The 23,714-nt window shown below is 48.2% G+C and overlaps 1 protein-coding gene across 1 annotated transcript; it reads left to right on the top strand.

The window, feature by feature from the left end:
• Window positions 1-1,230: 1,230 nt before the first annotated feature.
• On the top strand, window positions 1,231-22,864 carry LOC128876735 (UDP-glycosyltransferase UGT5-like). The gene is made up of 3 exons (XM_054123336.1): window positions 1,231-2,477; window positions 6,883-7,102; window positions 20,206-22,864. Exons 1-3 carry the CDS (start codon window positions 1,379-1,381, stop codon window positions 20,501-20,503), a joined length of 1,617 nt encoding a protein of 538 aa, XP_053979311.1. The 5' UTR covers window positions 1,231-1,378; the 3' UTR covers window positions 20,504-22,864.
• The last annotated feature ends 850 nt before the right edge of the window (window positions 22,865-23,714 follow it).

The raw sequence follows: 23,714 nt of genomic DNA, 5'->3' as shown, positions 1-23,714 counted from the left end.
CGACAAGTATCGAAAATCGTTCGAATAAAAGGGGAATAAAGAAGTACGCGTATAGAGTGGAACTAGTACGGTGTAAGGGTGCTCGGAGGTAATTAAGCAAAGTGCTGTTACAATTAATGTAGTCGTGTCGGAAAGAACTGAAAGAATAAAAAAAAAAAAGAAAAGAAAAAACTACGTGGCACGGAGAAACCGAGAAACGCATCGGATAAAGCGCGTTTACTTTTCGCGCGGTTCACTTTGCTTACGCTCGCATACTCGAGATAAACGTCCGTGTTCTCGCTTAAACTGCATTAGCGGTAGTTCCTTGTTACACAAAATTGTTCGTTTCTTTCTTCGGTTTGGCGTGTCAAAGATCCTGCGGTATTTACATCGTAGCTCGCGGGAATCGGTACATTTTGAAACGATGGTCCGAACGATGTCAAGGTTACTGTATTTTTTGGGCGAAATCCAATGTTCGTTTCTACGAATACTCTTTGATCCGAGATTACCAGACCCGTCGCTTTAAGCATATGTGCGATTCGACGCCGTTGACTCTATGTGTTTAGAATCGTTTTCATCTCAAAAGGGCTGGTTTCCCCGCTTCCGTGTTCCTTGTAAATCTGTTTGAAGTTTGCGCACGAATTAAAGCTCTTGGCGCGTTGATTCGAGTCGTGTAATTATAAGCGTAACGAGAAAAAGTTACGTAGAACGCACACACCCCAGTTTGTTCGAAGCAAACGCGATCAAGTGACGACGACACGGTAGACTTCTTACGTTACGAGCTCGGAATAGCTAATCGTCTCTGTGCTCGCCGTTAAAACACGTAATCAGGCCTTTGAACTACTGTATTATATAATCCCCAGGCGCGTATTAACCACGATATCGAACCTGGCTGCCAACTCGTTTTTCATTTTATCTTCGTGTCAGATTTTCACTAACCGCAAAAACTGTCGAGGGGATCGTCTGTCGCTAGAAATCACGCGATAAGAGCTTATCTAGGAAATCCTCGATAATACGCATCGAAAACAACTAGATGAAAAATAATATCGAATCGGTAAGAAGAACTTCGCTTATGCAACGTGGATAAATTCGCTGAAAAATAGTATTACCGATCTGATCGGTAAGAATAATTTCTTTTATCCAACGTTGTGTACTATCTATGTATCTTTTAGTCGTCATGTTATCTTTAGTCGTAACTCGTAACGTTCGCTGGGATTTCCCCCCCTGATGAAGCAGCAGCACTATCTACGTCAAACTTCGTCACACTGCTCCGCGGTGTAACCGGTGATGAACCAACTCTCGCAGTCTCGAATTAATACTCCTCGAATCGACTACTGTCGGAACTTGGATCGCATTCGATTAAACACAGTTTATTTAACGTCTCCATCGGTTCTTCGACATGCGGACACGATGGATTCTCCTGTGTTCTCTCATGTGTTTCGCGCTGTGTTCAGCGGCGAAGGATGCCAGCTCCGAATCGAGCAAGTTCAAGATCTTGGCGATATTCGGCCACAACGGCAAGAGCCACTTCGACGTTTTCAAACCTCTTCTGGAGTCCTTGGCACGCCGCGGCCACGATCTGACGGTGGTTTCTCATTTTCCTAGAAGCGAGAAATCGATCGCGGCGGAACCACTGCCTAACTACAAGGACGTCAGTGTGTTGGACGGGGAGCACAACGTTATGGTAAACGTGATCGATCTGCGCGAGATGCACGACACGATCTTCAAAACGATCACGAATATATACATGCTGAGCGTGATGGCGCGAATGACTTGCGAGAACGTGTTAAAGAATCCCGAATTGAAAAGGATAGTCGAGTCGGGAGAAAAGTTCGATTTGGTGATAACGGAGAGCTTCAACACCAATTGTTTCATGCCTGTGATTAAAAAGTTGGACGCTCCCTTTGTTCAAATATCTACTCACCAATTGATGGATTGGGCCATAGATCAATTGGGGACTTCCTACGAGGCCAGCCACAAGCCGTCGATCTTTAGCGGTTTGGAAAGGCCGATGAACTTTCTTCAGAGAACGTGGAACGTTCTAGCGATATGGTTGACGACGTCTGCCTACGATACCATATTCCACTGGCACGATCAATCCTTGGGAGAGAAGTACTACGGCCCGGGGGTCCCGGATGTGAAGGAGATCAGTAAGAACGTGTCGTTGATGCTGCTCAACACGCATTATTCTCTTCACGGTGCCCAACTGTTTCCGCCCAATATCGTCGAAGTGGGTGGAATGCATTTACCATCGAAACCGAGTCCCCTACCGAAGGACGTCAAGAAGTTTCTGGACGAGGCTCGCGAAGGCGTCCTGTACTTTAATCTCGGCTCGATGGTCAAAATGGCTAGCATACCGGAAGAAAAATTGACCGCTGTTTTGAACGTGCTCAGCTCCATACCAAGAAAAGTAATTTGGAAGTGGGAGACCGACCAAGTGCCCTTGAAATCCAGCAACATTCTCGTGAAGAAATGGCTGCCGCAGTTCGACATACTGAGTAAGTAAAAACGCCTCGTTTCTCCCTCGTCCTACGCGTGTATTTTCTTTGTTGCGCGACGTTGATCGCGATACCAGATGCTCTCTTTGACCTTACCGCGGAACGTTCGGTGGCATTTTCAAAGCCTCCCACTGTTCGACGGTGACATACAGGTATCGCGTGGCGACGCGACGTTAAAAGTCATCTCCCTATCGATCTGTCGTTTACTATACCCGAGAAACCGACGAGTCTCGTTATCGATACGCGAACTTCTTATCTACACGTAGAACTTGAAACGCGTCGTTTGTTGAAGGAAAATCGGGAATATTTGGAATTCGTGTATCCAAATAATATACAATCAAAGAGTACATCGCGTTAAATGCATATCAGTTCATCGGAGCGATTATTCGGTATCTCGTTTGCACGGAATTAGTACAAGATTGTGTTGAATTCCGTCGCCAATAATTGTAATCGATTTTCTCGTAAAACATAAGCGCCGGCGATGTCTACTTTTTCCCGGTCGAAGTCTTTTTAAAAGATTACGCGATGACAAAGCAAGTGTTTCCATCGAGCTGGACTTTCCGCGAAACTGCTTTAAGTTGTTAATAAATTTCCTTCTGTTTCGCTATCTACAATAGGAGAACGAAACCGCGCGAACGAGAAAATGCTTTCCGCCTAGTCGCGTTAAATTTCATTTATCCTTTTTTTTTTTGCACGCATCGTGGATATAAATTGATCCCACTCTTACCGCTGTGGTCCGCGGATAATAAATAATCGCGGTTAAAAAATAAAACACGACCGATCTAATGCACGCGGCGCCGTTACGCAACGACATGCAAGTCGGTCGTACGTTTGATTAGCACGTTCGACGAGATAAACAATGATTAATCTACATACATCGTCCTTTGGACTCGTTCCTCGAAATGAATCGCAAATCATTTTCGGCACTCGTGTACAGTCGGTCGCACGTGTACGCGAGTCCCATTATTTCGTTTCGTTTAGTAATTCGTAACGAGACGCAGATTAATATCGCCGTATCGGTGTCAATGGCAGTAATGGGCGAACGAAAGAACGGTGCTCGAATTCGAATTGAAATTCCGCAATTGCGATTGAAAACTAATCGAAGCCGGAACATCGGAAATCGTTGCGAAATATCGAAAGCGGATTTCGTAGCAGTAACGTTTCGAGAGCGCGCAGGCATTTGCTGGAGAGCACCGTGGAAGGGAGCATCGAATAGTTTTGAAACTTTCAAAGAGGCTTGCATAGTTGAGGAGCCTTCGATACCTGGAAATGATATCTGACCATTGACGCGTGTACGTCGTATCGATCATTCCATGTCAAATTGTTTTAGGATTCCATAGTCATTCCGTGATACGAGTAACCACGTTCTCCGACGTTCCTCCTTCTACTTCCATTCCGACGCGTTCACGTTAATTTAGGAGAGTCGGGTACTTATCGATGGAACAGTTGTATGCTTGATCCGTTTCTAATTTTTCTCATGTAATGAACTGATAACGGTCTCGTTGTCGGCCCTATCGCCTCGCGTTAGCGATCAACGACCGAATCAATCAACGATCAAATCGATCGATCGCGTACGAATACTATTAATGAAATGATCGCAATCTTCGTCGTCGAAAGCTGCTCGAGAGTACTCGTGGTTCGTTGTGTCGAAGACGTTCTTTCGACGAGACCCAAGACTCCGGAAATTCTCGTGCAAGTAGTTTTGTGACTTTCGGTCCTCTGACGAGCAAAACAACTTTAATTAGTCGACACGCTAACGACACGCTGACAACATAAATCACCGCTAAACACTTCGTCCACGGCGACAGTTTACATTCTTCGGCGCATCGATTAACTGAAACGATTCGACAAAAAATTGTGAAGCATCACGATGTTCTGTTGCGTCTCTATAAACGTAAAATGAGCTCGATAACTGTTAGAAATATCGTGCTTGTATTGTCGTAAACGTGAACGATTACGACATGTGACAGCGGCTTACATTATCGAAGTCATGTTTTTTTTTCCATCGTTGGATACGCAACGTTAGCTCATCGGTCAATTTATCTACTTGCTTGCTTGGTGTCCCCCTTCGGACACAATGGCTATTGCAAATTTACTAATCTAATAGACGTCGCGTTGCTCGACGAGCGGTCATCCGCGAAGCACATGCTACGAACGTTTACCTTCTTTGAAAATTCAATCAGCCTCCGAGTTCGATCCTCGCCAGAAACGAATGCCAAATAAATAATCGACGTTTCGAAACCTATTGCGACTTTCAAGTTTTTTTTTTTTTTTTGGAAGCTTGTTAGCGACAACTTTGTAAGACACGAGACCGTGATGAACGCCTAGATTTTAAAACTTTTGAGGAATTCAGTAAATAAAGAGTTGAACGGAGATGGATTCGAACGCTTTAATTTTATTATCTCGGCCCGTGTGACCAGTGTATCTCGGACTTACTACCCTGCGTCCCCAGGTCGTGCCAGCTCTTCGGCCTTCGTGATCTCGATAAGATCGTGGACTGCACTTTGCCTCGTATTGCTTCGCACGCGAAATGGTTCGCGATCTCGAGTGGCCGATGGTAACTTACCCTAAGCATCGTTTTCACGAATCCGTGGAAATCGTTAATTCTCTTTACTTGCAGAGTTGTGCCACCTTAGCGGCATCAAAACGGAGGAGGTATTTGCGAATAATTTTCAAATTGTAACTGTTATTTTACGTTTGGGTTAAACTTCCACGCGGAACGAGATAGGAAAGAGAACGCGCATTCACTTTTTATTACGATACTTTCGGTTCGGTTGAAATGAATTTTATTTTTCCTCGATGAAAGTATCCCGATAACGTCCAGTTCGCTGTGGAGGGAGGACCAATCCATTTCATATTTTTCGCCCGGTCCACGCAAGAGTTCGAATACTTTATTTTAACGAATCGTTGGAACGGGACCCTGACAGCTTGGCGGATCGGCGCGCGTTCCTCTTGATCAGAGAGCCGTTTCCGGGACGTATTTACGATCGATTCTGTCAATAGGTGTACCGTCCACTAATGTAATTGATTTTAGAGGCAACGATATCGCCGACGGAGGCCAGGGATGTGTTGACACGCAATGCCCTCGAGTATCGCGTTTAGCGGTGTAAAGGCGAGGATGAAACGGAAGATCGCATCGCTCACCGGGCAAAAGCGGAATCATTCCATCCAGGTCCACTTTTATTCCGTTCGCTATCCATCAAGGAATAGGATATACTTCTTTGTTACTTTTACGAGTTGTATTAGATCGGGCGGGTCAGACGGTAGCCGAGGCGGGTGCATGCTAACTCGATGCTCCCCCGGTGATGCATCGGTGAAATTACAAATGCGAATCGATCGCGATTCGATTTGTATCGTGGATTTACGTGCCGCAGGTTCGGCATCAACGATTCCACCGACGTCTCGAATTAACTCCACAGGGGACGCTCGTTCGTTTCCATTTCCCCGGCGATGGCTAATAGGCCTCGATACGTGCGATACGACTTGTAAATTTTCTAATAAGACGAGCACCGCGCGAGTACGGAGAGACGGGGGAGGATCGGAGAGAGAATCGGTCGCGCGATTTGCCCCGAGATTTTTGTCGGGCACGATGCGCCGCGGGAGACATTTTTACGGCGCTCGTAACGAGGAAATAACGCGCTGGTATTTCCCGCGGACGCTCCCGCACGTTTTACGACGCGAACGACCGCTGACGGGAATTGAAATTTAGCTTTCGTCGGTCGAGCGAGCGAGCCAGCGGGTAACGAGAGTAGCGAGATCTCGTGGAAATCCATCGAATATCTCGCGTCTCGAGATGTTGGAGGAGCCCTAAAAATTTCATTTTGTCTCGAGCTCGGAAGGCTTAACGCATCGTTTAGAGTTTGTATACAGAAACAGCTGCGTCGAAACGGCGCGGCGGGGTGTAGGAGGATCGTCGTAATGGAATTTGACATTAGGATCGACGTTGAAGGTTCGGAATCGCGCGAGACTACGCGATGGGGATGCGACAGCTACCCCACGCCGAGGGGGTGACTCTTGGCGACGAATGGAGAGAGACGAGGGGAGGCGGGAGGAATTTTTCAGCCCGAGCATTCGACGCTGGGATTTATTTAAAGTCGAGAGCATTCCTGGAGCTTCTCCTCCTTTATTATACAGGGACGCCGTGATTCTTCTAGGGGAGATAGCATTCACGAGCGCTCTATAATAAGCCAGCATCGCGGGGATCGTGACCCCCCGAAAATGTTTCATATTTGACGGCGGTGGAATGAAATCAAACGTCGCGTATTTATGAAAAGAAACGGCCCTTCTTCCTTTCTCCGAATGTCACGCGAATGGGAATGAAATAGCTCTCGTTCTGCGATGGAATTTTTCCGACGATTTCTTGGTACCGAGTCAGAGGCGATTATCTTTACTATTCTGTTTTCAGGTCATCCGAACGTCAAGTGCTACTTTGGCCACGGCGGTCTTCTGGGCTTGACAGAGGGTGTTTACAATGGTGTACCGATGGTATTGATGCCATTGTATGGGGACCAACATCAGAATTCGTACGCGGCTCAGGCTAGGGGCGCCGCTCAAGTCCTGACATACCCGGACTTGAACGAACAGAGTCTGAGACATGCGTTGGACGAAGCTTTCAACAATACCAGGTAAAAAAGAGCGGATTCAGAATTTCTCGTGTTGCTTTGCGATTTAACTTTTCGCTTTAACATCATCGTCAAAATAGTAAAAGATTAAGTATTTACTGTACAGGGTGCGGCCGAATAATGGCAAAAGATTATTAAATGAACCTCGTGCCCGTTAGTACATGTTATTCGGCCGCACCCTGTATATGACAGAACGCGTGCAAAAGGATCAAATTTTTTCGTTGTCGCGAGAGACAAAGTAGACGAATATTTCGCGAATCCGTGATAGCCAAGTCGTACGTCGACGATTTCCCTCGGAGTCGAAACAATTTACCTTTGTAGGAATATTTGCGATGACGAGAGTTTCAAAAACTATGCTCAACCGCACGATGCTCGGTACCGTCGGGAAAGAAACGGGGAAAATGGAAAAGGGGTGACAAGGGGGAGGAGGAATCCTGGCATAAAAAAAAGAAAATTGTATAATCTGTCCGGATATTCGGTCCGTTGAATATCTCACGAGCTGTCCGGATGCTCGGATATCCGGGAAGTGCATCGTCGTTGCAGCACAGGCGGCTCCGTTAATCCAGAACAGGGTTCGCTGGTGTTTTTCTATCCTTTCTCCCTCTACGCGCTGACTTTGCCTCCCTTCGATAGCGCTCCGCGCTTGTCTCTCTTCGCCGATACTTTGTGCGAGGGTGGCGAACCGACGCGACGGCGTGTCTAAAGCGGCGCGAACGACGATTCGATCGGCACATGCTCGAATTTTATTAACTTCTTCTCTTTCATCCAGTTTGGGATTATTTTTACAAATATACAGAATAAGTCTTAACAATCAATTACCGACTTAATTATTGCTAACATCCATTCTTATTCATGAAACATTCATGAAAATCAAAAAAAGGTCGAGTAAAAATGTCATGTTTATAACGAGGAAGGTTCTGAAGGTCTTCCTTATTTGATATTTTTTTTTTTTTTTTGTAACGAAGTCATCTAAAGTCGTTTCTCTACGCCTGTTTCGTTCAATAGGCAGTCGTCGATGGCAAGACAGCGCATCGATGACACTTCGTCTTGCCTTTGAACTTCCATCAAAATTTAAATCATTTTGTACAACCTGAAAAAAAACTACCAAATACTACCGCGTAATACTAGAACAGCGTTAAACGGTACATAAATAATTCCACGAAGAGGCAGGAATAATTTTACATTAAAATCGCTTATAATTCTACGTCGCAAATGAAGCCTCACGATGCGATCTTTTTTCGTCCCTTTCGCTATGTCGTTGCTCGGCCCTAAATTCGAGGCACGAATCGCTAAAAGAACGGACGGGACGTATCCCTCGGATGGTTCTCGTCCATCGACAAATACACCGGCGCAGTCTGTCCGGCCGCATCCGGGCCGGTCGCATGGGAAATTTCACGGCAGCTAAATGTTTCACGATGCGGATCAACGCCGCGGCTCGATGACGACGAAGAGAGGCATGCCGGCCGCGCCGCGCCGGGCCGGGCCGGGCCGAAATTAAATTCTACATTATTCAATGCGGTCCTCCGGATAACTTGTTAACCGCGCGCCGCGTTGCTGCACTGCGCCGGCGGTGTTTACGCGCTCCGCGGATCCGCTCTTTCGCGACGCGATAATTGCTCCTCGTTATATATTTCAGCCGTCGAGGCCGGACACTTGCGGCGCCCGACGTTTTCGAAACGGTTTCAGACGCCCTCGCGGTTTTTGGCGACGCAGTGATAAGATATAACTGTGCACGCTTTACGAATTTATTCAAAGGTCACGTAGATACATTACGTTATCTACGTTGTAGATACATTACAAAGTCGTAAGAAGATAGCGCGAATAGTTGAATTGTAAAATAAGTATAATATTTCGTCTACTGCCAGCGAATGTCGTATTTGCGTTGTAGATTGGAGGTCTGTATGTATAGAGAGAAAATTAGAGCTGTGGCTGGGGCGCCTGATCATAGTCGGCTGTTTCTACTAGCGCGACAATACGACGCGATCTCTTTCAATCGGTCGTAATCAGTTGTAATTAGTTACTATTCGGTTAGTTTTTTCTCGTCATCGACGAAGATTTCGGTTCGTTGAACGGTGTCCCCGCGTCCCTTCCCCTCCCCTCATTACTCGCTACTTATGATTTAAGGCCGATTAAATTACGATGCGCCGGCACGCGAGTCATCGTGTCGAACGACGAAAGCTGCTTAATAAATCAGAGAGGATAGGAAAGCGTTGGCAGTTTCGCGTTCGACGGAGCTTCGCTATCCGGTAATTACGACAGCCTAGGATTTACGAGCGCGTCTTGGACCTTCGACAGAATGCAGGGGTGCGGGGGTTGCCGATCCACCGCCGCGACGCGGCAGCTGCGATTGTGTGTCCCCGTTACGCCACGCCTTGAATATTAATTAATAAATAGATGCGAGCTGCGTAATTGAACGATCGCGATTTGCATCAGCGCGGTTACGTGATCGAAATATAGGCACGCGTAATCGGTCTCACGGCGGGCAACGTGACGGTCGTTTCGTCGATGTCGGACCATTCCGCGATTACGGAGACGCTCCTGTTCGTCGCGAGCATTCGCATTTTAGAAATATTCATTCGTCGCCAATGGAAATCCATATACAACGACCGAGATTTATCCCCCGATTAAGCAGTCGTCGGAGGTGTACGGTGTTCGCCACGGATCGTATACGCTCCGCGTGGAACGAATCGTCGCGGTAACGACACGATGAAATGCGAGACAGCAAGTGGCGTTAACCGAACCCGGTGCGGCGTTCTGATGGCTCGCGTGAGACGGCACGATTGTTAAACGAGAAGTCTCATGCACGGGTGATATAAAATTAACGAACGATTCGGAAACAACGTCAGGCGTAGCCGCTCGTTGTCGTGCCGCGCGCTACCGTTGCACTCGTAATCACCACTTTCCGTTGATTTATGGCGGCCGGTTCTTGCATTCCCGACGGGCTCGAAGTAAGAAAGTCGTCGCGGATAAACCCGATAGAACCGTTACGTTGGAAGCTACACTCGATGCGAACTCTTGATACCGTAATATTCGAAACGAGAGCTAATCTCGCCGCATTTCGGCCGATTGGCGCCGTTGGCTAGGTCTGGGTTAGGTCTGGTCCATGGTTGGACGTTTCGACTGCTTTTCTCTGTCTTGCGAGACGCAGTAGTCATGTATGTGTCGTACTTGCGATTCGAGGGTTTCAGGGGTCGAACGTAAGCCTCGCGGGAATCTCGTCGAATTTTATTGGACCCCGGAGATACGTTCTTCCGCGATTCGTGTTCCACGTTCTCCGTATAATTATAATACATTATCCGGCGACGAGCTGGCGCACCCAGAAAAAGTAGTTCCGCGTCTAGAATTACGGGCGAGGAAACACGGTTTTCTGTGCAATTAGCGTACCTACTTTGGGCTGCACGTCTCTCGTTAATTTCCCTCGGCTAAAGAACTGGCGGAAGAAAAGTCGTGTTTGATCACCTGTCCTCGCGCCGACAGTCATGCCAACCCTCGTCTTGTTCCACCAGCTTCTTAACGGCGCAACCAAATTCGTCGTCCAAGTACTTTGGGAGTCGTTGTTGCCGAAACGGATTTGGGGAAAATATTATCGCGAACCGAGAACTTTGGTAGTTTCTCGTCTACTCGTACCTACCTGTATTTCGACGACAATATTGTAAGAGAATGTTGTCATTGTGAGGAAGTTGCGCGCGGTGACGCGCTCTCTCATAATGCGTTCTCGATTTCTCCGATCTCTGACAGATTTTTTTCAAATTTTTTTCATTTAAATCTGTTAAATTACATCTATAACTACAAAGACAATTAAAAAAGCGGCACCTGTGTGTACCTTTCGGAATTGACGGGTGAAATTAGTTTCGTTACAGTAGCGTATACTTAAAGTTACGTTCCGCGTTTTAATTTCGTATTTGTAGGTTTACAATTTATCGTACCTCGAGCCGAGACGTTAAATTCGAATAGCTCGTTAAAATAGCATGACGTACCGCGCGTACATGTGCGTCGCGGTCAAAGGAGAGGGCGTGTACGTCGAGACGCGCAAGCTGCCACGTAAAGCCAGCAGTCGTAAGGGGCGGAAGGGGGTGGTAGTCAAAGTTTCGGCAGTTTGTAAGGAGGTACGAGACACGCCTCTGCTCCTCCGCTTCTTCTTCGGTTACGGCTGAGGGATAACATAGTGCAGCTCCGTCGTCAAGTTAGCCCGACACCCGACTCACGCTTTCCTCCTCACCCTTAAATCCCTCCCACCCCCACCTCTTTCGCTTTGTCCTCGCGTTTTTCGCTCAGTTCGCTCCCTTCGCCTATCTTTTCCCGGTTTGCGCTTCCCTCTCGCGTTCCTCGAACAATCCCTCGTCTCGTCCGTTTTATTGCTCTGTTGTTCCCGTCCTTATTCTCCCGCGAGCGCAACCCTTTAGCCCCGACGAGTTTCAGGTTCTCCGTTCGCCAGACCACCATTGCCATCCGTCCCGGTGGCTCGTTTCAGCCAGCGTCCTTTCGTCTGGATTTATTCGAGGGGCGAAATGTGACCGGGATTCTTATTCTCCGCGAGAAGGGAATCTCCTTTCCGCGAGGGCACGGCTACGACGCGACGCGCGCTTCGGCGCACCTGCTCGCTCGTAAGGGACGCGTAATGGTCGACCTGGATACGAGGAAAACGTAAAAAGGGTCGACGTCGGTGGGAACCGAGGGGGGGAGGGGGTTGGAGAGGATCTGGGAAATGAACACGAGCGGAGACGCTGCGTAATGACGCGTGGAACGTCCTCGGACGGGAAAGTAATTGGATGGTTCGGAGGAGGCGACTCTCGAAAGACCGCTTCGACGAGAAAAAAATATCGAAACAAATACATCGAACGCATTCGTAGCCGATCGAGTGACTCCAGTGACGAAAGTTTGATCGATGATTTTTAAAAGGAGGATCGCAAAAAAAATTACGATCGAAGAATAATTTCCTGCGTTTCGAGGAACTGCATCGTCGTTGAATGAACCGGAAGCTCGAGCGTAAAGCGAAGGCAACAGATTCGGAAATCGTACACAGCGGCCAGGTAATTGCGAGAATCTTCGTTCCTCGAGAACATCGCCCACGGAGGCAAGGGCGCTCGCTGATAGCCTCGTTTCCTCGGGGATACCACCGGCGAATTTGAAAGTTAGCTCGCTTCGAAGCCTGACTTGGAGGCATCGTTTCCCTCGGTCGGTCTCGCTTCGGATTAAAAAGTTGCTTATTTGCAAATGGAACTTCCGCGTCTTCGGGTATTGTGTTTACTGGGAATATATTCCGTTGCGGGGTTGAGGTGAGTTTCCCGCGAACGGGGAGTGGGGGATAGGAGCAAAAAAGCTGGCTTTCTCGGATCCGGTGAATTTCATTATTTAAGTTACGTGTACGGGTACAAGTGTTTGAATAATGCATTCAGCGTGATACAGACGAAAGCCGTATTTAGGAAACGCGTTAATACAGACGTACTCGTCCATTCACCCGACATCTTCGTAAGCTCTATTTCTTTCTTTGCATGTTTCAAGGGAACGAATTTTCCTTCGTAAAGAAATATTAATTTACGATCGATACCCGATCGTTGCAGCCCTAGGAAGCTTCGATGAAACGTTTCCAATGTCGAGTACTCGAAAGGGGTAACAGAGCAGAGATACATGTGATCGCGAACTATAGTGCAAATAGTTCTGCGTTACTTGTATCGGATTTTCCATCGAACATGTTCGACGAGCCTAGGTACTCGCCGAAGGATTATCGTTGCGTTTAACGCTAATTTTGCGCAAAAAATCGGAGTGGCATGGAACGTGCTTCAACGTGTTTCTAGTGCGCGATACTACGTAGGATTGCGTGAGTGTAATCCACGATCTGGCCGCCATGCTTTCGACGACTTAACACGGAGAGGAGCAGCTTGTTCGATCGAGGATTTTGGGATTGTGGAATAAATAGGGTTACGTTATTTACAACTAACTGTGCCCCGCGGTTCCACCCGTTTGGAATACTATTCTTATTCTATATTCTTCTTCCCTCTTGATTTACAAGTGTTTTGATATTTTTATCAAAATAAAACCTAATATAGCCTATGCTACTCAGGGATAGCGTGTCTAAGACAGAGTCCGTTGACGTTACTTGGCGCTGTATATTCCAGAGTTTATCGTCTCGCCGGTGCGAGCACGCATCTTTTAGTCTCGTCTGTCGCGGACGAACTCGAGATCCAGTTTTAAATTTGCACACCGCGCGCCGGCGAGAATGGTGGGAATCGAAATAAATCTCTCGCGGAGAATGGAGTTTCCTCGTGACGTCGCGCATCGAGAACCTTGGACCGGGTTAAGACTTTGATCTTGTTTCGCAGCAGGTTCCTCTTTTACTCGGCACGATGAATATTGCCTTCCATTTTATTCGCCGTCGTTGTTCTCGTATTCGGCTGGCTTATTAAGCTCGATACACAGGTAATCCCGACGGGGAACGCCTTTGATCTTATCACAATCAAAAATTCCCGGGCGAATTCAATTCTAAGGCGAGCTTCTCTCGCGTCCCGCTTCATCCGAACGGGATTTACTTGGTTCAATGAACGCGCCTCGTCGAGAGTCCCGCGTTTTCGCCCGTTTGTCGCGCAACATCGAGAACCGAGCGAAATTAAATAGGTAGTCTCATTTAAAACTCTGTATTTCGCGTCCCGTATTCCACACGCGTTACTCGGCCTATTATTTCGCCGTATAATTTGTCACGACATAATAAAAACGTTGGGGTGCGTGTATGTTTGACCACCACGGCTGAATCTACTGAAGCTATCCACCTTATAATTACACCACGTGTTCGCGTGGAGGCACTGGTGGTTGTTTTTTTTTTTCGAAAATTCTTTAGATAGAAAGAAGGTCTTTGGTCAAATTTCGTCACCTGATAGGTGGCGCTGAGGTGGAGATATCATAGAACGAGAATAATATTTTACGCGGATGAAACCGGTAGTCTTAAATAAATGCGATCGCTCCTCCACGAAAATCTATTATATATGGAAACGGATACGAACGATTCGGTTGACTCGTCGAACGAGAGCACCCCGACAAAGGGAAACCGCAATTTTTCACCCTTACGTCGGAGTACTTTCGTTTAAATCGCCGCGTCACGTGTTCCACCGAACAGGCGCATTCGAATATCCGAAGCACGGATAAGATTTCCGGATTTTGATCTCGTTCTATCGTTCGTCCCGCTCTCTCCACCCTCTCCCCCCTCTCCCCGTCTTTCTTGCTGGACGTTGAAATTTTCTTCGTAAGACACCCCCCCCCCCCCCCCCCCTTCGTTCTCCCCCTTCTTCGCATTACCCGGGCGACTTATCGAGTTACAAAGACGTATATCGTCGGGAAGCGATTGGATTTTCCCGACCGCCGTCTAGCACCCGACGAAGGAGAAGCCTCCGGGGGGACGTGATCGGTTTTACACACAGGGTGTTCCGAAATATGCAGCTCGAAATGGAAAGGATGAATTTGTCTGGTGTTCTCGATAGTTCTCGAAGAAAGAACACCTCGCAACACCTACACGCACCGAGTACCGAGTCCTAAGACTTTCGAACGGGAGTGTATAAGGAAATCGAGAATAGTACGTGCACTTTAGGGAATAGGCATTGTATCAAACATTACGTCTAACACAGAGGTTTCTTTGCGTTGTTCCCCGACCTCGAACCCATTAAAATCGAGCTTTTTCCCAAGGGTCTCGAGCGCGTTTCGCGGCAGTGTAAACTTACCCTTGCGGCGCGGCGACGCCGACGCGGAGATGCCCCGGGGTAGTCGACAACGAGGATGGAAAAAAAAAGAGGAAGACGCACGGTTCGCTTTAATCAAGGAAAAGTTAGCGATGACGGAGTGAATTTCGATCGATCCGACGCTCTCTGGTTGATTTTATAAAGCCAGATACGGGGGCCTGGGCTCGGGGGAGAACCGTCGGAATCAGCGTAATCGAAAGATGGCGGGCATCGAGCGACCGCGTTATTAAACCGACTCTCTCGACAGCGATTTTTCTTTCGAAAGCAGATAGTCGCGATATCTTTTCCGTTCGCTGTAATTGATTCGAAGCGTTCTGCTTTCGACGGATCACCGTCCAATGATTCCGATCCCCCTCTCGAGCGTAATATCATCGATCGGTATTCGAAAGCTCCACTTATGTGCGTCGACGTTTCGTCTGGCCGAGCAACGTTCTCGTCGTAGACGCGGCGGAGGCATAAATATCATTTGGAAATGGAAATAGCCGGGAAGCGAGCAATTTCCGTGCCCCGTAAATTCCCATGTTGAAAAATCTGACAATGCCCCGGATCGGAATTAATACCGTATACGTTCCGCGAGAGTCTGATTAATCGATGCTGCGATAATATCAGTCGCGATCCAGGGTTCCGCGTCTCCTGACGGCAGGTAGAAATAAAAGCGCACCTCGAAAAACGAGACTTTTAACTTAACATTGGTTTATTCGAAACGACTGGCCAGCACCCTACGAAAGCTCCCGCCTACGGAGGATTACTTTGCACGAACTATTCGTACATTTTCTCCGTGTCTTTTCGCGCGAGTATTTTCCCGATCTTATCGCGCGACGTCTGCCAAGGAATTTCGGTACACGATGGTCGAGTGGGTTGCGAATACGTAGATCGTACGCGTCCGACGCTCCGCGTCGGTGCGCGAATAATTTAGAATCGGTGCCACGGACAGGCAAAAGTTTATGCGCCCGCGCTCGTTGCCAACGGTCCCTCCCACCTTTCGAACTCGTAATACTTATTTGGAGGAGCAGTCACGCTGAATGCTTGCTCCGTTAAAGATTGCCGTTGGCCACCGACTGCGATCTCGTTTACTTACAACGAGCCGGTCGTTCTGCCTCTGAAATGGAGGTTCATCGATTACCTCCACGGAATTACGGAAACATCGTCGACGTTCTCCCGATCCGATTCATTCTCCATTCAACTCGTCGCCCGTGAATTACAGCGACAACGCGAACCGTCCTCGACTATGCTTGTCGTATTTACTCCCCCGTTCAGGGTTACCATCTCTAGATTAAAAGAAAAGAGTACACGGAACGCTTTTTAACCCTCCTTCCGTACGAACGTTATTTTATTTACGTGCTACACATGATATTTCCGTATCTATTCAATACGCCACTGGCGGAGGGGCATCCGATAGTCCCGTGCCGAAAGGCTGGTTACCCTGGGAACCGGTTAATCTTTTTCTCAGCCCGTAGGGACGCAAACCGGTACGTGACTCGCGGGACAGAGCGCCGGGATGGGTAAACTTTTATTAAAAATCTAATTGGATCGGAGCTCGGGGCCCGAGGGCCATTTCACCGGAGGCTCTTTCGTTCCTACCTCTTCCCGCGGCTCGCGAGCCTCGATAAGCGATCGTCTTATTTTTATCTCTTCTCACGGACAACTGGGATTTATCGACGCGGGCATCGATTTTTTTCTCGTCGCAGCGATCAACATATTATTTTTAAGTTTACCTCCCTTTTATCGAAACCACATAATCGAGTGACAACTTAGGCCTCGTCGTTATCACGAAAATGATTTTTATGGCTTCGAGGTTTAATCGTGTAGCGTGTAGCGTTCTCCCCACGCACGGACCACGCTCGAAAATTAACGAGCACGTAGGCGAAACGGATATCCTGTCCGCGTAACGCGCGAGCGACTGTAATCGAGGATTTAAACGTTGTTTGTGTCAGGTGCGAATGAAACATACCCTATGCCGGAGTTTTCTGCTTCAGGGCCAATTAGCCGGGTGCCACGCCATGCGCGCGAACGCGCGGTCGTTTCAGCGGCTGTTTGTTAAGCATTTCTGCGGTCTGCGTTACAACTGTATCTCGTTTCGCGAGCGAAACGACGCGTCGATAATTCGCTCGCCGAACGAAAAGTTGAGGTCAATAATTTTGGCGACACGGTAAAGTCTCCTTAAATGCACAGATTTCTCTACGATAAATGTACAGAAACCATCCCCACCACTCGAGGAGTCCAGGAATTTTCGGAGGATTGGATATTTTACTGTACATATTTTTCAAGTTATCCATCGTCATGGACTTCGCCTTTCGGGGAAGGGGGTTTCCCGGAGGTCCGCACTGCGTAATCGCGACGCGATTTGTAACACGATCTAAAATTTATGGTTTATAATTTAGAAGACTGCTGCGGGAGAATCCTGAATAATGCGCCGGAAGATCGGGGTATACGTGCGCGAGTTTGGTTACCTCGGCTAATTGGGAGAGAGGAAGGAGGCCTCTCGGTTCGCCGCGATAACGTTACAAGTCGGAAAGTAAGTTGGTAACGTGTCGGAGAGTTGGCGGGACGGGCGACAACGAGCCCCGGGAAATCGTAAAGTAACTTCGAAGTAATTACGAGGGGACGAAGATTACTTTCCGCGCGGGCCGCGGGAGCGCTACGAATTTCGCCGACATCGTCGGTCAATATAACGCATGACGAGACCGACAAACTAACTTTGAAAAATTTCTTCTTCGCGAGAAAATTACTTTTGCCCGGCGGTCTGCGCGGACGTCGGTGAATATTTTAATTGCGTGCACCTGCATATTCAGCGTGGCGCGACTCCGTGGCCCGGAATATTCGTGACTCGTTTCCGGAGAATTTGCTGCCGGCGAAGGGCCGTGGCAAGATCCCGATAACCGGAAGTCTCATTTATTATCCGCGGACGCCTTTCTCACTCACCACCGGCGATATTTTACGCGCCGCGACCGCGAATTTTCCGCGATACGTTCGAACGAACGTAAAATAATTCTATTTAGGACCAGGCGTAATCGATGGCAGACTCCAGCGATTCGTCCAGATGGAACTAGAGAATAGTTGGGAGCAAATGTAGGTGGAACGTTATCGGAAAACGGGCGAAATTATTTATCCGGGAAAGTCTGAAGGCAGATGTCGCGAAAGTTACGCGAGGAACCATTTCTATCCCCATTTCTATCCCCATTTCTGAGGCCGACTCGTATCTCCGGGGGATCATAATTCCCGCGATATCTTGGATCGTTGTCGCTCGGCCCGGGCACACCGACACGTTACGAACTTACTTTCCGACTTGTAACGTTATCGCGGGGACTCGGAGGCCTCTTCGTTCTCTCCAACCCGAAACTCATGCATGCGCAACTCATCCGCGGCACCCTTCGCGGAGAATTATTCGGTTAGGGGATCCTAATTGCACCAGAGAAACGCCCTAGGATCCGTGAACGCCACCGCTCTGGGTAGATCAGTTTGCCGAGCTGGAATCGTTGTTCGAGAAATTTTGAATCAGAGGAATATGGTTCTCGAATGATCCGACCGCGCGTGCATTGTTGAATGAACCTAAGAAGAAGCACAAGCGTAGTTCGAAATTTCGAGTTTGTGAACGTCGTAGTCTCGAGGAGTTCGATTGATTTCGAGGGGCGGAACAAATCACCTATCGGTCGGTATGCCGATGCCGCCAGCAGCATTCATCGATCGTCGATCAACGTTCCTCTGAAATTAAACGGCTGCGAACCGAGTATCTCGGGCTCGCGCACTGTGTACTATATCTCCAACGTTCGCGCGTCGCGTTTCCATCCCTCCCTGATTCTCGCGGCAATAAATTAATTCCCTTGGCGCAGCGTTTGTCTGACACCCTGCGAAGCACCGTGACGCGGTCCCCGTGGACGGGTGCGCGGCGCCGGCGTCGACGGAAGGGACGTCGAACGCGCTTAAAATTGATGGTTAATTCAAAACCACCGCAGGCCTGCGACTGAATTTGACCGAGGCAAATAACAGGGGGGACCAGGTTGATTCGCGGCCTGCAACTGTAAACACGAATAATGGAGAGTACCGATTGGTAAATTGTGTGCTTCGGGTCGTCCAGGACTGGTTGCGAGTTGCAACCCCCATCTCTCCTTCTCCGTCTGTTTCCGTTTTTCTCCGCGTCTCTCCGACCGCTGTTATTTCTCGTCAAACCTTCGCTGGGCGTTTGTTTTTTCTTTCCGAGCTGTCCGTGGTGTTCCTCGCGCGGACTTCTGGTCCTCCATTCGGCGTTCCCTCGAATACGGATAATTTATTTTCTTTCGGTATTATACTATTATAGATATACATCACACAATTATTTACAATATGTATAGTCTTACCTGTAAACAGAGAAACGACATGTAAAGTCGACATGTAAAATCATATCATTGCTGTGTTTACACCTTTATTACTTCACTGCAAACAGTATTAAAACAATGCAGGAGTCACGTAAGACGATGATAAGAAGAATGGAAATAAGCTAGTAACAAGTAAGCAGTAGTGCAATAACTTTATATAATAAGTTACGCACTTTAAATGAATGAATGAATGAATGACGGTATCGTGGTCAGGCCACGTGATCGTGAGTTACGAACGATCGATTCTGGAAGAGGTTGTTTTCGTTGTTCGCTCGGGTGATGCGTCCTCTCCCAGCATCGACGAGCTTCTCATCGATATGGAAAGGGATGTTTCCGGGTGAGCGATAAGCGCGCCGTTAAAAGCCCTCGGAGATATTTATAAAGTATTCCGTGGCATCTTTTTCCGCTCGCAGCGATATCGAGTGGCCGATCGATCGTTGTATTTCATGAATTATTCAGTTGACCCGGGTATTGTGCATCGCGTATGGTTGTTAACGTTAAGGTGGTGAACATCGCTGGCGCTGCGTGTCGTTTCGGTGCCTTGCTCGCGAGCAACTGTCGCGTCGAGTCAGCTTAACTTCGCTGGTCCGACGTTCTGGTGTACGTCGAGTCCATTTCGAGGACTGTCTTTGAGCATTTAGGTGATCTTTCGAGAAGACCTGGATTTCTAAGGGATCTAGGGATTCTCGAAGAGTTCGGAACAAGCGGATAGCGGAGAAAGTGTCGGATGATTTTAGCGTGAGTTTTGCCCTAACTTCTCGAGAGGTTGCGTGGCTTCAGATTCGTGCAGTCAACGTGTCTTAAGGGATTACGAACTGTGATCCTGCGCTATTACTGGTTCCTACTTTAACTTTAATAACTTCGTTACAGGTGCGCCCTACTTCTTCCTGTTTTGACTTCGTTATGTATATGCGGGTCCTGCGATTTCCGGAGCACGTGTTGCGCTTGCGAGTTCACGAATTCGATGGATTTAAGAATAGGCAACGATTAGCTAATCTGTTACTTATTTTTCTATTTTTCATTTTTACAGATATCGGGAGAACGCCAAAAAGCTATCGAGAGCATTCAAAGATCGGCCCGTAACACCGTTGGAAACGGCGATCTGGTGGGTAGAGTACGTCGCTCGAGGTGATAGTGTAACATACTTGAAAAACGAGGCTGCGCGTATGCCCTGGTACCAGCGCAATCTCATCGATGTAGGCGTCTTTCTGGTCGCGGTTGTGTCGCTCTCCCTCTACGCGACTTACAGAGTGGCCAAGCACCTTTTGTGCAAGGGAAACAAGACCAAAGGCAACCGCGATCGAACAGCGTCGAAGAAAAGAGATTAACGAAGACGATTATAATCTTAGAGTATGGAAACAAAACACCGGGTTCACCTGATATCCTTGTCGCAACTAACGTTTGGAGAAGCCAATTAACGGACGCAGTTTTGAAAATTCGACACGCCACGGACGTTGTCCTTTAAGCAACCGTGCTCCGAAACAATCGGATCGATTCCATTTCAAACGGAATTTCGACGACCAAGTGGCGCGCCGACAATAGCCAATCAAGAGACGTTTTATTCGGTTCCCCGTCGGAAAGGAAACTTGATCGCAACGGCAGGGTGTGGTGCGAGGAGTTGAAACGAACGGCCGCGATAAATTAAATCATCAGCGCCTGGGGATGGGCGGCGCGTTCGTAATCCTGATTACAGAACTCGGGACGAAAGTCCCTGGCAATTCTCGCGGATGCTCGTTCCCATTTGCCTGTTTCGCGCTCGAAGAACTCCCCGTGCTCGGCACGAGACGGGACAGGACGAAAGACAGACAGTGTCGTTGAGAAAAAAGGAAGGGAAACGAAGAAAGCGTCAACGAGGTGCGCTTGGGAAAACCAGAGAAAGAGAGAGAGAGAGAGAGAGAGAGAGAGAGAGTAAACCAGCTTTGCGGGCATTACTCGGTATTTCCCAGGTGGCCGAGTCACCGACTGCGTCAACTGGCTTCTGCTGGCAACAACGACGAAGAGAACAACGGGAACGACGAGGCACGGTTTACTGCGACGAGGGGGGTTGCGTTGGTTGTAGCTGCCTTCGCGGTCGGGGGGTAACGGTTCCGAGGAGCCGACTGTGTACTCGAATGCACTCCGAGCCAGCGACTCGAAGACGAAAGAGGACGACGCAGACGTCTACGACGACGCTAACAACCAGTGACGCACCCAGGGAGCAGATGCACCCCCTTCTGAAATTCACCGTTTTTCAACCATTACAATTCTCGTAGGCTCGATTCGCGGGTAGTCGATCGCCAACCGGTTGTCATAGTCGAAACGATATCGATGCCAAGATATCATCGATGATCGAATCAAACGAGTTTGACATATTGCCTATCGAACGTTCGTTGCACCTCTGGTTAAGTTTGTGGGTGCGTTACTGCCGCCGTCGACGACGACAACAAAGACGGATCGCACCTGTCGTCGTCGGATTAAATGCGCGAGGATGCTTCCCGTTGGTCGCCCATCCCGCTTCTCGAGCTTCGGGCCCCTTCGCCTGTGGATTCTCGCATCGGTGCACCGATCCGCGTGAGAAACGATGGCGGCTCATAAAGATACAAGCGAAACGATAAACGCGAACGAAGCGTCGCGGTTGATCGCCTTTGGCACGGCTATCGGCGAATCGTCTGTCGTCGAACTCTCTTTAGCCGTGGTATTCCGATCCGATGTCTCGCGATATTCGAGCAATTCGAAGATCGAATACCCGTTCGGGAGAATCAAAATGCATCCAAGTGTAAGGCAGTCGATATCCACGTTAAGATTCCTGTACGCCCGAGTAATTGCGATCCGTGCAAAACAGCCACGGTTCCGCTAAACATGTTTCCAATCGAACCGTGAAGTTGATTTCGTTTCAACTACAATCCCCGAACGAACGATTCGCAGCCGTTTCGACTACGATTTTCTTTCCTTTTCTCGCCGCCCCCGCGGCTCTCGACGTCTCCCGGAACACTGACGTGATAAAATATATAATATAATCGCGGAATAAAATAATTTATCGACGCGAAACGGCCAAGTTTCGCGAGTACTGGCGGGCTACGTGACCGCGTTATCACCGTACCCGGGAGATTTTCAATTACTCTCGCCCAGTGTGTACATAGATATATCTTTTCAAAGTTTTCTACGCTAATGTTGCGCCGAGGTGAAATATTAAAGCATTCGCTCCTGAAGGTGGTGCATTAAAATATCTTTAAAAAATTTATACGGCATTAAGATGCGGCGAATAAACCGTACATGTTTAATATGTACTTTATTTTTGGAGAAATGTCGTTTCAGTGTACGAATGGGACGAAAATAGCTCAGCTGGTTCATTTCGCAACGGAGTCCGAGCCGGTTCGATACGATACATCGCATGCGTTATTATTTAGCGATGCCGAGAATGATCCAGCGCTGGGAAAGTTCGACGAGATGACTTAAAAGGTAACTTACCTCCAACGGTCTCCTCGGACGGACAGGCAGCTTTTTAAAAAGCATTTCGCGGCCCCAGGGAGAGAACAGGGAATGGAAGAGAGAGAGAGAGTGCGAGCAGCCAGTGGAGGGACGTACTTCCGGCGATACGGCAGTTTTTTCTCAACTTAATAGAATGTAAAGTTCCCGATTAAATTGCGTCTTTAAGCGATCCTCGCTGGCGAGATATTTTTTGTGAAAATACAGCCAAAGTAACGGAGAAATATCGTTAGCCTGTCTTTAACGATCCATCTCGGTGTTCGAAGCTACGCGGGGGGGTCCTTCTAGAAACCCATTAACCGTTCGAGGCACTGGTGAATGCGAAACGCAGACTCCCCGATAGTTATTGTCACAGAAAATATTTTTTCAAATTAGTTCTTCGTTGAATACGTTCGTCGCGAATAACACCGCGGAGAGGGAATTCGCCGTGCGCTGTTAAAGGTGCATACAGATTGCTCCGACGTGACATCGGTACCACGTGGGACCGACGTCATAATGCGCGCGATATAAAATTCTAACATAGGGTTTCGCATGCTTACGTTCACATTAGGCTGAAAACCAATTAACGTGCAACGGTCGTCTGAGCTGTGGTTTTGTGAGATACGCGTCAGGTCGATCTGAACACCGCTTCATATCTGACGCGTAAACACCCACGTAACCTCAGGGCAGTCTGTATTCACCTTAACAGTCTCGAACCTCCGGACGCGTCGGTTCGTCGCGATGTATCGGTTCTCGGCATGGAACCCGCAAACTTTAATTTTTCCTGAAAAGATCCGCTAAAAGGGAAGATGAACTTCTTCTTTACCGCTGTATCAAGAATATAGGAACACTTTGTAGATCACCAAGCGAAGCACAGTTGAAACGTAATCTTTCGACGCGATTGTAGGTCAGGCGATCCGGATACGTTTGCTGGAAACGCGCGAGGCTCAGCAAGAATTCGGATTTAATTAAGCTAATTAAATTCCCGATGCGCGTGCATTCTCCCGTGGCTGGGAGTAACGCGTAACAAGTGGATGGAATCAACGAAATTAACCGGAAGGCAAAGGGCGTTTCGGTCACCGTCCGTGTAAACCG

Source organism: Hylaeus volcanicus, chromosome 5 (genome assembly GCF_026283585.1).
Source record: "Hylaeus volcanicus isolate JK05 chromosome 5, UHH_iyHylVolc1.0_haploid, whole genome shotgun sequence".
NCBI lineage: Eukaryota > Metazoa > Arthropoda > Insecta > Hymenoptera > Colletidae > Hylaeus > Hylaeus volcanicus.
The sequence above is the reverse complement of the archived record's forward strand: the minus strand, read 5'-3'. Positions and strand labels throughout refer to the sequence as shown.